Genomic DNA, 12,123 nt, shown 5'->3' on the forward strand with positions numbered 1-12,123 from the left:
GTGGTCGTTATGCGGGTTCCTCGCAGGAGCACAAAAACCCGTCGCTGTGCGTTCAGAAGCTCCGGTCCCAGTCCAGCTTGTCTCCCCGCAGGAAGCTCCCACCCGGCCTTGCCGAGCCCCACTTGCTCCCAGGCTTCTCTCTTGTGTGTCTCCCATTCCTCCTTCTCCCAAATCACAGCCGCGCTCACGCCTCCCCTTCTCCCTGGGGCCCCGGACCCATCAAACCAAGGCCCCGGAGATCCAGCAGGCTGCTTCGCCGTCTGGCTTTTCCCTGACCGTCCCTTTCTGCATGTTCCTTTACCAGCTGCACTCCCCTCTGCCTGCTTCAGGACTCAGTCCACTGGCCTCTCCTCCCCAGCGCCTTCCTCCAGAAGCTCCAGACTCAGCTGGAATATTTGTCAGGACCCCAGGGGTGTTCATTCATTTAGCAAATATCTTTGAGTGCCTACTGGGGACCTGGCACTGTTCAGGGTGTCTGGGGTACATCGTGAGCACAGGAGGTAGACTCCTGCCTTCGGAGGCCTCATTTGGCAGATGATCCACATCACAGATAAGAGAATGCAATCCTATGTTAAAGCGTGATACATGTTAGGGGAACAAAAATGAAAAGGAGAAAAGGAAATCAGGGGAGTCGTGGGTGGAGGGGCTGCAGGTGGTGTTGGAGCGTGGATGTGGTCCCAGGTCAGACCCCCTAACCATGTGTGGGACAGTGCCTAGCAGCAGAGGCTGTCAGAGGCTCCACACTAATGGGGCTGAGCCACCTCAGCTTCACCAGGCTGCTCATGGCATCTCAAGGCAGGAACCTGGGTGGATCCTCTTGGCCCTAGTGAATGAGTTCTCGGAATGCCAAGTGATAGCTCCTTGTTTTCGAAGATGATAAAACATGGCTATTTCTTTTTTCTCCCCCACAAAGGAGTAAAAGCGTGGCTAATCCTCACTGCTGTCTGCCGTGCCCTGGCCTGGGGAAGGACAGACAACTCTTAGGCTGCTTCCCTCCCGGAAAGGATTTTTTGTTTTGTATTCTTAATCTTCGTAGAATATTTGAAAGGGGAAAAAAGGCTGATATGTAAAACTCTTCATATTGGTTTATACTTCAACTTTTTCAAAATCCTGATTTTCAAAATCCTTATTTTATTTGCTCCTGTTTTCTCTCCTAATTCTTGAGTGCCATTCAAGCCCATCGAGTTTGCTGTATTTCTTTTAAGGAGTTGCTGGTTCTTTCTTATGTAAGATGCTAGAATATTCTCTCACTTATCTCCTCTTCTGCACCCCCCCCCCGACTGCTGTGAGCACATCAGCATGGGGTCTTTTTGTTCTCTGAATACATCAGTTGATTAATAGATCACTAATCTAAGTGATAGTGTAAGTGTCTCAGACACAAAAAGACAGGAGGCCATTCTAGCCCATGTCCTGCCCTAGTTACATAACAACAAGGAACTGGTGCCCCTGCAAGCTCCCTGACCCCACAAACAACCCCCCACCCACGTTAGGCCCATCCCATTCTACCCCGAGACCTGGCCTCAGTCCCACAATAATTACTTAGGGTGTAGCCGGCCATCCAGTTGCCCTTGCTGACCAGGCCCTGCAGCAGGCGGAAGAACAGCATGGATATGTAGTTGGGCGCAAAGGCCATGAGCACACCCGACACGGCGTTGACCAGCACGGTACCCAGGAGACACAGCTTACGGCCAAACCTTCAGAGACAAGGAGACGTGGAGGTCAGGTGGGAGAGGTTGAAATTTGGGGTCAGACATTCATGGTAGAATGCCAAGGGTCACAGTCAGAGGCACTGCACCACTGTCCTGGGAAACTGCAGGGTCTATCAGGACAGCAGTGCCCAGTGCACCACCCAGACTGTTCAACTGTCCCTACAAGCTCTCCAGCCTTGCTGGGTCTGAAGAGGAGTCTGAGTACTCCCAGCAGCATCACAGCTCAGCCGGGCAGTGCCCGCAGCCCCTCTCCAGTTCTCACGCCTGTCCCTTCACCTTATCTTCATATTTAGCAGATGGCATCGTTATTATCGCCACTGGTCAGGCTGCACCTAAACCAGGCTTCCTTCCTCCCATAGTCTTATCAACCATCATGGAAGCTTTTCTGTGCCATATTCAGCTCTGATAGTGTAGCCATACAAGGCTGTTTCTCTTCTCCTTTTTCCGGGAATGAAATGGGCAAATTACTCTCTAGGATTGCACTGTTCCCACCTAATCTTTTCAACCACACCCCACATTCTCTCAGATCCAAGGAAAGAAGCCAAGGGCAGGCCACGCGGTGTGCCCGCCCGCCCGTGGTCCCCACCCGCCTGCCAACTCCATCCCTTCTGCCACCCCCACCTGCCTCCACCATGCCACTTGTCTACCTTGTGTCCCCTGGCCTCAGACCTCCACCCCACCTCAGGACAGCCCCAAACCAGCCAGTAAACCCTCACCCTTTATGAAGACATAGGAACTTCTGCCAGAAGCCACGTTTTCTAACCAGGGATGCTCAGTCCCAGCAGCGGCACCTGGCTCCATCCCCTCTCCTTGTCTCCTGCAGCGGCATCTGGGTCTGTCTCCTCTCCCTGTCTCCTGGGGCAGTGCCTGGCTCTGTCCTACCTCCCTGTCTCCTGCAGCGGTACCTGGCTCCATCCCCTCTCCCTGTCTCCTGGGGCAGCACCTGGCTCTGTCTCCTCTCCATGTCTCCTGCAGCAGCACCTGGCTCTCTGTCCCTTCTCTCTGTCTCCACCTCTGAGCTGGGCCCCAGACCCCCACCAGGCCTGGGTCTCCGGCCCCTCTCTTTTTCCTGCATCCCTGATTCCCTCCCCTATCAGCGTCCTCATCCTGGACCCTCCCCACGCTGTTTTAAAGAGTTGCCATGCAACTCCACTCTCCTGCCTTCCAGTTTTCTCCAACCACCCTGTCCTGGGTGCCCCGCCCCGCACAGCAGATTCTGACCATTCCTCCTCGGGGTCTCCTGGTGCATTTCCACAAGCGCCCTGGAGAACAGTTGTCCTTTGATCTCACTGCCATTTCTCCTACATCTCCTTTGCCAAGGCACTTTCCCTGCCTACGTGTCTGCATTGCAGTTCTCTCTCAACACCCTCTTCCAGCGCATCCTGATATGCTGTGTAGCCTTAAATACCAACTACTGGTGAAAAACCCCCGATATTGAACTCCAGCCCATACCCCTTTCCAGAGCTCACTCACATACCCAAGTGGCTCCTTGGCATCTCTTCGTAGATGTCTCAGGCCGTGCAACACATCTCCAAACCTAACATCTCTAAGAGCTCTAGCTTCCTCTATAACCTCTCCCCTATCAACTGCTGAAACAAAATCCATTCCTAACCCTCTGCCTCCCATCTCAAAATGGCCTCACGAACATGCATCTGCTGGAAGCATCAACCTTCCTGTGTCCTCTCTTTCTCTCAGCCCACCAACTGTAGAATCCGCATGCAACTTCGACCCTGAAACACACCTCAGATCTCTCCACCGTTCCCCTGGCAGCCCCACAGTAGCCCAAAGCAGGGTCTGCTGTGTCTTGTCTCCAACAGCTTCTGCAGTTGATTCCAACTGGTCATGTTCTCCACCATTTTCCCTTAGAATCTGTTCTCATGGCAGTCAGGGGAGGCTTACCTGGACTGGCCTTTACATACCTGTCTGCAACGTAGCCAATGCCCAGAGAGCCAAACAAGAAGCCCGCATTCAAACAGGACTGAAAGAGGTCCAGCTTCCAGGAGTCAGCACACACCAGGTTGAACTGCCAGTCACACCGCAGCAGGAGGAGGACCAAAAGCACAGAATGATGTGTGAGTCAGGACTATACCCTTCCGTCCTCTCTTCAGCAAAGCAAATGCGTTTCATGAAACTTGGTATCCCTGGGCTGTTTAACAGAGTTTTCTCCTACTACATTTTCATAAGACAAATTCAAAGTTTCTGACGAATCACTCAGCAAATATCAAATGCGATTGACCCTTGAACAACATGGGTTTGAACTGCACGGGTCCACTTATAGACTTTTTTTTTTTTTTTTCAGTAAAAGTTACACTGAATATGCCTATCTCTTCTTCTACCTCTTCCACCTTTTCTTCCTCTGCCCTCCAGGACAGCAAGACGGAGCCCTCTTTTCCTCCTCCTCCTCAGACAACTCAACCTGAAAACAATGAGGGTGAAACCTTGATGATGATTCACTTCCACTTCATGGATAGCAAATACAGTTTCTCTTCCTTATTCTTTTCTTAACATTTTCTTTTCTCTAGCTTACTTTATTGTAATAATACAGTGTATAATACATATAACATACAAAATATGTGTTCATTGGCTGTTTATGTGATTGGTAAAGCTTCCTTCCAGTCAATAGTAAGCTATTAGCTGTTAAGTTTTCGGGAGTCAAGAGTTACAAGTGAATTTTCAATTGTGTAAAGGGGTTTGGTGTCCCTAGCCCCTACATTGTTCTAAGATCAGCTGTATTCCTAACACCTGGTACCACTCTCATCATGCAGTAATTAAAGAGGCTGTTGTCAACAGCCTTGCTATTAGTAGTTGGTTATTGAAGGACAAAATGTCTTTGGAAAAGAAAGCAAAAGGTCTTCTCAAAAGAGACACAGTTGCTAGGTAAGATTTCTAAAAAGAAATATAGCCAAGGAGGTAATTTTTCCAAAATAGAAATGTACCAAGAGAAATACATGTTTTCCGGAATTGGCCAAAGATCCTTCATTAATTACATATTCATTAGTATGTATTTAGTTATATAAGTGCCACCAACAATTCTGTACATTCTATTGTTGCTGTTGGGGCTGTGAGTGGCAACCCAAGAAGAGGGAAGCAAAGACAGTGGGGTTGCCTTGAGATAGAGTGTGCCTTAGGGTCACATGTGGGTGAGACCCAGGTTCAGAAGAACATCAGAGGCTCCCATGCACCAAAAGCCAGGAGAGGGGAGATATCAAGGTGGCAGGGACAAAGGAAAAGACAAGCGTGGTTTGCTGGGAAGGGCTTGTTTTCTTTGGGTTTTTGGAGAAGGCAGATGCTTCCTGGGTTTAGAGGCCTTGGGGAAGAAAACCAGGAGTGGAGGGACATCCAAGAGTCCTACCTCCCCCAGCATAGAGTATGGTGACACTGGCACATGCCTAGACATGGTAGAGGCTTGATGGCAGAAGAATGACCCCTTCCTCTTTAGAGCTGAGACAGGCAGAAAGAGTGGACTCTGGGGAGAACAGAGGGTGTTGGGTGGGGGCCTCTTGACCCCTTCAGTTCTTGGTGGGTGGGGGACACATCCTACCTTCCCAACCCTGTCCCTCTGCACTGCTCTGTCCGCATCAGGTCCATGGCTTCCCTAACCAGAACACTGTTGAGTGTGATGGCAGCAAGTCGCTTCACAACCCTGGGCCTCAGTTTCCCTGTCTGAAACATGTGTTGTACCCATTCCATCATACCCATAGGGCTGCTGTGTGCATTGGAGGGGAAGAATCACATGCAAACAGCTTTAATAAATAATAAACCCTTTTAATTTAGAAACAGGTTTTACTACCCCAACCTCCAACCCTCAAATCTCTGAAGTTGCCAGTTTGAGCCATGCCATGCCCCGATCCTGGGGTCAAACATTCAGAACTGGCTTTGAGCAGTGGCTTACACCTTCATCCCAGCACTTTGGGAGTCTGAGGCAGGAAGATTGACTGAGCCCAGGAGTTTGAGACCAGGCTGGGGCAACAGAGTGAGGCCTCATCTCTACAAAACATTAAAAAATTAGTCAGACATGGTACCATGTGCCTGTAGTCCCAGCTACTTGGGAGGCTGAGGTGGGAAGATCGATTGAGCCCGGGAGGTTGAAGCTGCAGTGAACTGTGTTCAAGCCACTGCACTCTAGCCTGGATGACAGTGTGAGACCCTGTCTTATAAACAAAACAACATTCAAAGCCTCAAGGACTCTGAACTCAGCCAGCCTGGGTTCTGTCTGATGGCCTGACTAGTTCCTTGACATGAGCACTTTTTTTTCCTGAAATATAGGTTAAACTCTGTGTTACCACTTGAATTTCAGAAACAAATACAAGCCTCTCCTAGTAACTGCCTTCTGCCCAGACCCCACCCAGTGTCTGCTCTCGTGGGTGGTACAGCTCTGGGGCGTGCGACAAGCTACTGCCGATTGTCACTTTCATGTTTTCTGCCAATCCCGATGTTGATTTCCTCTAAAATTCAGCTTAAAACACACCTCCATGGAGCACCTCCCAGGTCACCCGCCGGATGTATAACTCTTTTCGACTGTGGTTCTTTTCCTGCCTGCCCTGTGCTCTGCCATTAGAATACACACGGAGACATCCTTCCTGAGCTTATCTGGCCTTCCCAGGGTCTGTGTCTCCAACTGCCCAACTCTCTCTTTGCAGCCTCCACCCGTGTGGTCTACTGTACAGGATTTCACTCAAGTTGCAGGGGTCAGGGGAAGATGTGCAATTATTACCTGGGGCCTCGGCTTATTCCCTTCTCAGCCATTGTTTTTCTGGTTTTCATTATAATCTTTGCAAGTTGGTGTCTCTGTAAGATGTGGCTGCCGCCTTCCTGAAACACCCTGTTGCCATTATGCCCCAGGACTGTGTATGGAGCCAGCGAGCTCCTGGAGCTGGAGTGCATCCCACCTTCCAACACCACAGAGAACTGACTCTGCCCCCAGGCTGCCCTGAGGATCTTTCTAGAGCTGCCTGCAAAGCTTGTAAACGTGCCATGCTTCCTCTGCTCCAAAATGCCAGCCCAACCATGAGTACCCCGATACATTTGTGCACCTTGAGAAGATAGGCCAAACCCTGGGAGAAGCTGGGGCTGCACAAAGGTAGGGATGGGATGGAGGGTGGGAATTCCCTAAACCCACTCGCTGCTCCTGCTGGGATTTCACCAGGGCCGGGGCAGCTCTTTCTGGCACCGTTATAAAGCAACCTACTGCTTCATCACAAGAACCACTCAGGGTCCTGGTGAAACCACAGATTCCCTGTGGATTCTGCCTCAGTGGGTCCCAAATAGGAGTCCAGGTGATCCTGAGGATAAGCCAAGTTTGGGAAACGCTGATGTAACTACCTCTGTCTCCCTTGGCCTGAGACCCCTTTCCCTTCCTCAGCATTCATGGTTGATGGAAGACACCTGGCCTGCTGTGGGGGCTGTGGCTGAAACCAGGACTGACAGAGGAGATCCTCTTGCTGGGAGAGTCAAAAGCCAGGAAAATGCCCACATTCCTCCCCCCGTGAACCTCGTGATCTTAGCACCTAGCTTTGGGGTGGGAGTTAAACTTGGTGTTCAAACAAATTAGCTCATCTTCCCTCCTAAAGCAAGTTCCAATGTCCAAGGCAATGCTAGGTTAAAAATTAGTTCTGCAGAAGTGAATAACTAAGGTTGATTCCCCAACAATAATTTTCAGTTTTGGAGGAGGAGCTGGGGTCAAGGAAGTTGGGGTTAAAGTGGGAGACAATTCCTACCCAGGAACCAGTTTCTATCACCCTCCCACCTACCCCCAGGCTTCCAATCACCTTGGAAAATCTTCACATGAATCCCACCACCCTTCCAACTCACCATGGCCATCAGAGTTCCAAAGAACACTTTCTCCTGTAATCACATCCTCTTCACCGTCCTTGCCCATCAGAGTTCCAGGATTCCTACAATCCTCCCCAAGGCTCTATATCTTGGGGTTATTGGAAGTCCCCTCCACAGCTACCATGGACAGGCAGGCTGTTCTAAAGCACTCTCGGGCTCCTCTCATCTGTCCCAGTCTCCCCCCTCCTGCTGCACCCCAAGGTCCCCTCTTACAAGGCCCCTCCATCTGCCCACATGGCTGCCTCTCTGGGGCTCCCAGCTCAGCATTCAGAAGCTCCATTTGCACATACTCCCCAAGCCAGAGCCCTCTGCCAAGCTGCGCCTCCTTCTCCCCAACCCCAACGATGCTGGCATCTCTTACATCGTGTCTTCCCTTCATTCCCATGACAACAATGTTTTGGCCAACACTTCTCACCGGGGCTCTTTCTTGGCCTCCTCAAGCGTCTCTCTACCTCTCCTAAAGCCTCCAATCCCATCACCACCACTTCGCACCCATTCATGAGTCCAGCTGGGATCGCATTGCTTGCCTGCCTAAATAAGACCCAAACTCCTTTGTTGGGCGCTGAGGTAGCATTGCCAGGGTTCACAGATAAAAATACAGAATGCCCAGATAAATTTGAATTTCAGATAAACAACTTTTTTAGGATAAGTATGTTCATGCAATATTTGCAGTCTGAGTTATCCCAGTATCAAATATCATGCAGTATCTGGGACGTATGTATCTTATCCAGTTGGGTTATCTGAAGTTCAAATGTTCAAATTTAACTGGGCATCCTGTATTATACCTGGCAACCCCACGCTAAGCACTCCATATTCTGGCCCCAAGGTTAGACACCAATGTTCTCCCCGCAACTCCTCATATCACGACCTTCATATCAGGGCTCTTTGTACCCTGAATGCAGCAAACACTCCTTGGGCCCTGAGCCTGGGCTCAAGCTCTCCCCTTGATCTGGGATCTACTTCCCCTCCCACCTGTCCCCTCTCCTTGCTGGTCAAAATACCACCTGAGGCTCAGCTCAAAGACACCTCCTCCCAGAAGACATCCATGATCAGATCAGAGCTCAGCATCTGAGATCTCTGCCTTCTTAGAGCCCACCAGTCCCTTTCCACCCTGCTCATGGCATTCACCACAGGTGGGGCTGTCATTAAATGAACATTGGTCTCACTCTGGCCACCCTCCTCCCCTCTCAGTCCCAAGACTGCAGACTCCTTGAGGGACCTCACAATCTTCTTCTGTATCTCCCCTGCGGCATCACACCCCTGCACCGGAACAGAGGGAGCGTGCCGCACATACTGGCTGGATGTCTGACTGGAGGAATGATCACATCTGATCTCCTCAAAGCAGAGTATGTCTCAGTCCCAGAGAACAAACACGTCCCCATCCTGCTCTGCTTCTAGATTCCCAGTTGGGAATGTCAGACGGTTGGAGATCCCTGGAAGGAGGGTTGCCTAATTTGTTATCCATTGGTGGAGGATGCCTTGGAGACAAGATGTCTCGTAAGCATCGTAAAGCCAGTCGCACAGGCACCTGCTCTGCTCCAGGCAAGCACGTAAAGCAATGCTCAGGCCCAGAGGGGAGGGACCCTACGCTTTCCTCCAGTAATAGCCCTACATGTGTCACCACTGAAACCACTCAGGAAAGGGAAGAGAGGAAGAGCAGAGACTCAAGAAGCCCTGAGAGCTTGGGCGAGGGTAGTGGGGGCAGACAATTGGGCAGGACCAGAAGCAGGGAGGACCCGGTTACCTCTTATTTCAGGGAAGCAGTGCCCGCGCCAAAACCACGCCATTGCTCGTTACTAACAGAGAGGCTCTGACAGGCTTTGGCCCACGGCTTCTCCAGCTGACCAAGCGTCCACACTTGTTACCGTGCAATACTTTCAAACGGGCTCATGATGGGAAAAAAATGTGGTGACACTTTTTACTAAAAGATTATCAAAGCAAAATGCTCAAATAATCAAGTAAACTACTCAAGCAAGGCCCTTTTGAGGCCATCGTCCTATCCCAGAGGCCCCATCGGACCGCACGGTGTGACTCAGTGTGGGTTTGCTCAGTGCTTTCACAGATCCCAGCTGAACTTCATATCCCTATGAGGCAGCTGCCCTCATTCCTGGTTGACTGATGAGGAAATGAGGCTCAGAGAGGCAGTGACTTACCCAGTGATGCTCAGCTAATAAGGGGCACAGCTGAGATTCCACCAAACATTCTCACTCCCAAGCCAGGGCAATTCCAGGCCACCTCTGCACCATCATTTAGGTCAATTGTCATCGCTCTTGAGTGGAAGGAGGGGGCCCATGGTACTATTGATGGGGAAGCAGGGCCCAGAGCAAGTTGGTAGTTCTGGGAGAAGCCAGTGGGGTAGGCAGAGAGGCTCCTGGCCTCCCAGCTGAATCCCATTCAAGCAACTCAGCAAACTGGCCCCCTACTTGTGCTGGCTGGTCTCTCCTGCCTCAGTGTCCTCCTCAAAGACCCAGAGTTTGTGGTGGATTAAACTAGAGAAAAGAATGCCCCGTGCCTAGGACACAGCCAGACAGACACTAAGTGCACAATAAACACAGCCCCCTACCTGTTTCCTGATGTGGACCTGAACCTCATAGGATATGCTTTATATTTCTCCCTGTCCCAGGAACTCCCGTGTTACAGAGGCTCTTTTACCTCGGTGACGATGGAGGAGCCAGGAGTGTCGTACACCCAACCATCCTGGCAGGGGCCCAGCGGCAGGTGGCTCCTGTTGGTGGCCAGGCTAGCCAGGGGGTCTACGCAGCTGAGGGCGCTCTGGTTCCAGTCCACTTCATAGCGCCTGCACTGGCTAAGGAAGGCCTCGTCCAAAGGCCCTCGGCCTGGAACTGTATAGTTTAGCTCCTCCGCATGGCTCCAGCCACAGCGCTGGCTCAGCTCAGCCACCCCGGGGCTCTGGCAGCGGTGGTCAGGTGTGAAGCCCAGGAAGACGATGCCCACACAGATGGGCCCAAAGGCAGCTGACATTAGGCATAGGGTGAGGAAGGCTTGCTTCTGGAACCAGCCAAACTCCCCAACCTGCTCCAGAATGTCATCTACAGTGGGCATGATGACTCAGCACGCTTATGGCCGTGGCCAGACCTGCTCTGGGCTGCAGTGGCCAGGTGCAATGTCTCCCTTAGAGATCTTTGAAAAGGAGTGGTTTGAAATAAGTTTGCTGTCCAAGTGTGAAACATCTGGAAGGCAACCAAGTAGAAATAATCTTTTACCCCATGGTGCTGGTTTCAGGAAATGGGAGAATGCACGTGGCTGCCTGATCAAATGTTTGCTTTGTCAGGGAGCGAGTCATTGGGGTCGAAGCCTGAAGAGAATTGGAGTTCAGCCACAGAGCAAGAGGAGGGCAGGAGAGCAGGCCATGCAAACCTCCTAGCAGCCCCCTCAGAGCTCTTCCAAAGAGAATATCTATTCTTTTTCTAGATGTGATGGTATGAGGCAAGTATTGGGTGACAGCCAGGTACTAGATACTGTATTTGGCTAATTAGTTCCATGATACCATTTAAGTCTTTTTTTTAGGTTTGTTTTCTATAGGTTTTGGGGGAGCAGGTGTTATTTTGTTACATGAACAAGTTCTTTAGTAATGATTTGTGAGATTTTGGCGCATCCATCTCCCAAGCAGTATACACTGCACCCAGTTTGGGTGTTTTGTTTTGTTTTGTTTGAGGTGGAGTCTTGCTCTGTTACCCAGGCTGGAGTGCAGTGACTTGATCTTGGTTCACTGCAACCTCCACCTTCTGGGTTCAAGCAGTTCTCATGCCTCAGCCTCCCATGTAGCTGGGACTATAGGCACGGGCCACCACGCTGGGTTAATTTTTGTATACTTAGTAGAGATGGGGTTTCTCCATGTTGGCAAGCCTGGTCTTGAACTCCCAACCTCAGGTGATCCGCCCACCTTGGCCTCCCAAAGTGCTGGGATTACAGGCATGAGCCACCACACCCAGCCCACTGAACGCAATTTGTAGTCTTCCATACCTCACCCCATTCCCACTCTTTCCCCCTGATTCCTTGAAGTCCATTGTGTCATTTTAAAGAATTTCTTATAATCCAGACAAATCAAAATAAAAAATAGCAAGCTGACTGCTCGGCATAGTTCTTGGAGATCCTGTAGCCCATACCCCCGTGCCCAGAGCCTGCTCTGCTCGCCTCCACCGAGCCTCAGTGGGGGCATGGTGTGTTTGTCCTTCAGGCCCCACTTCTATTTGTCTCTAAGGGATTTCAGGCCAGAAACTGGTGGGAAAGGGAGCAGTGGAGCAACCACAGGCCAAAGCTTTGGAGCCCCACAGCCAGCTCCACATCCAGCCCTAGCGCTGCCCTGCTGCAATGCCCTGGCCTCAGGGCTGGCCTGCGCTCAGGTCCTAAGGGAGCTGCCACTGGATAGTGGGGCACACAGCAGCAGCATCGCACAGCCACAGACCCCAAGAAAGGGCTGCAGCCAGACACAAGCCGATCAGCGAACCTCAGTAATAAAAGCATCAGCCTCCATTTTGAGTGCACCTACTCAGGGCTAAACACACATGATCTAGTTCATTCTCACAGCAGCCTTCAAGGTAGATGCCGTGACTATCCCCAT

At 51.1% G+C, this 12,123-nt stretch overlaps 1 protein-coding gene across 2 annotated transcripts in view; it reads right to left on the reverse strand.

Moving 5' to 3' along the window:
• Positions 1–10,809, reverse strand: part of SLC22A1 (solute carrier family 22 member 1) — a 34,828-nt gene extending 24,019 nt beyond the window's left edge. The window contains exons 1-3 of one of the 2 annotated variants that reach the window (XM_015137632.3): positions 10,194–10,809; positions 3,629–3,732; positions 1,540–1,694 (exon numbers count right to left, since the gene is read on the reverse strand). In XM_015137632.3, the coding sequence (XP_014993118.2) occupies positions 1,540–1,694; positions 3,629–3,732; positions 10,194–10,604 (670 nt within the window). In that variant the 5' untranslated portion in view covers positions 10,605–10,809. The remainder of the gene's footprint in view (positions 1–1,539; positions 1,695–3,628; positions 3,733–10,193) is intronic. The other variant, XM_015137633.3, reaches the window with a different exon arrangement.
• Between the last annotated feature and the right edge of the window lie 1,314 nt (positions 10,810–12,123).

The sequence above is a fragment of the Macaca mulatta genome, chromosome 4, assembly GCF_049350105.2.
Source record: "Macaca mulatta isolate MMU2019108-1 chromosome 4, T2T-MMU8v2.0, whole genome shotgun sequence".
In the NCBI taxonomy this organism is placed as follows: Eukaryota; Metazoa; Chordata; class Mammalia; order Primates; family Cercopithecidae; genus Macaca; species Macaca mulatta.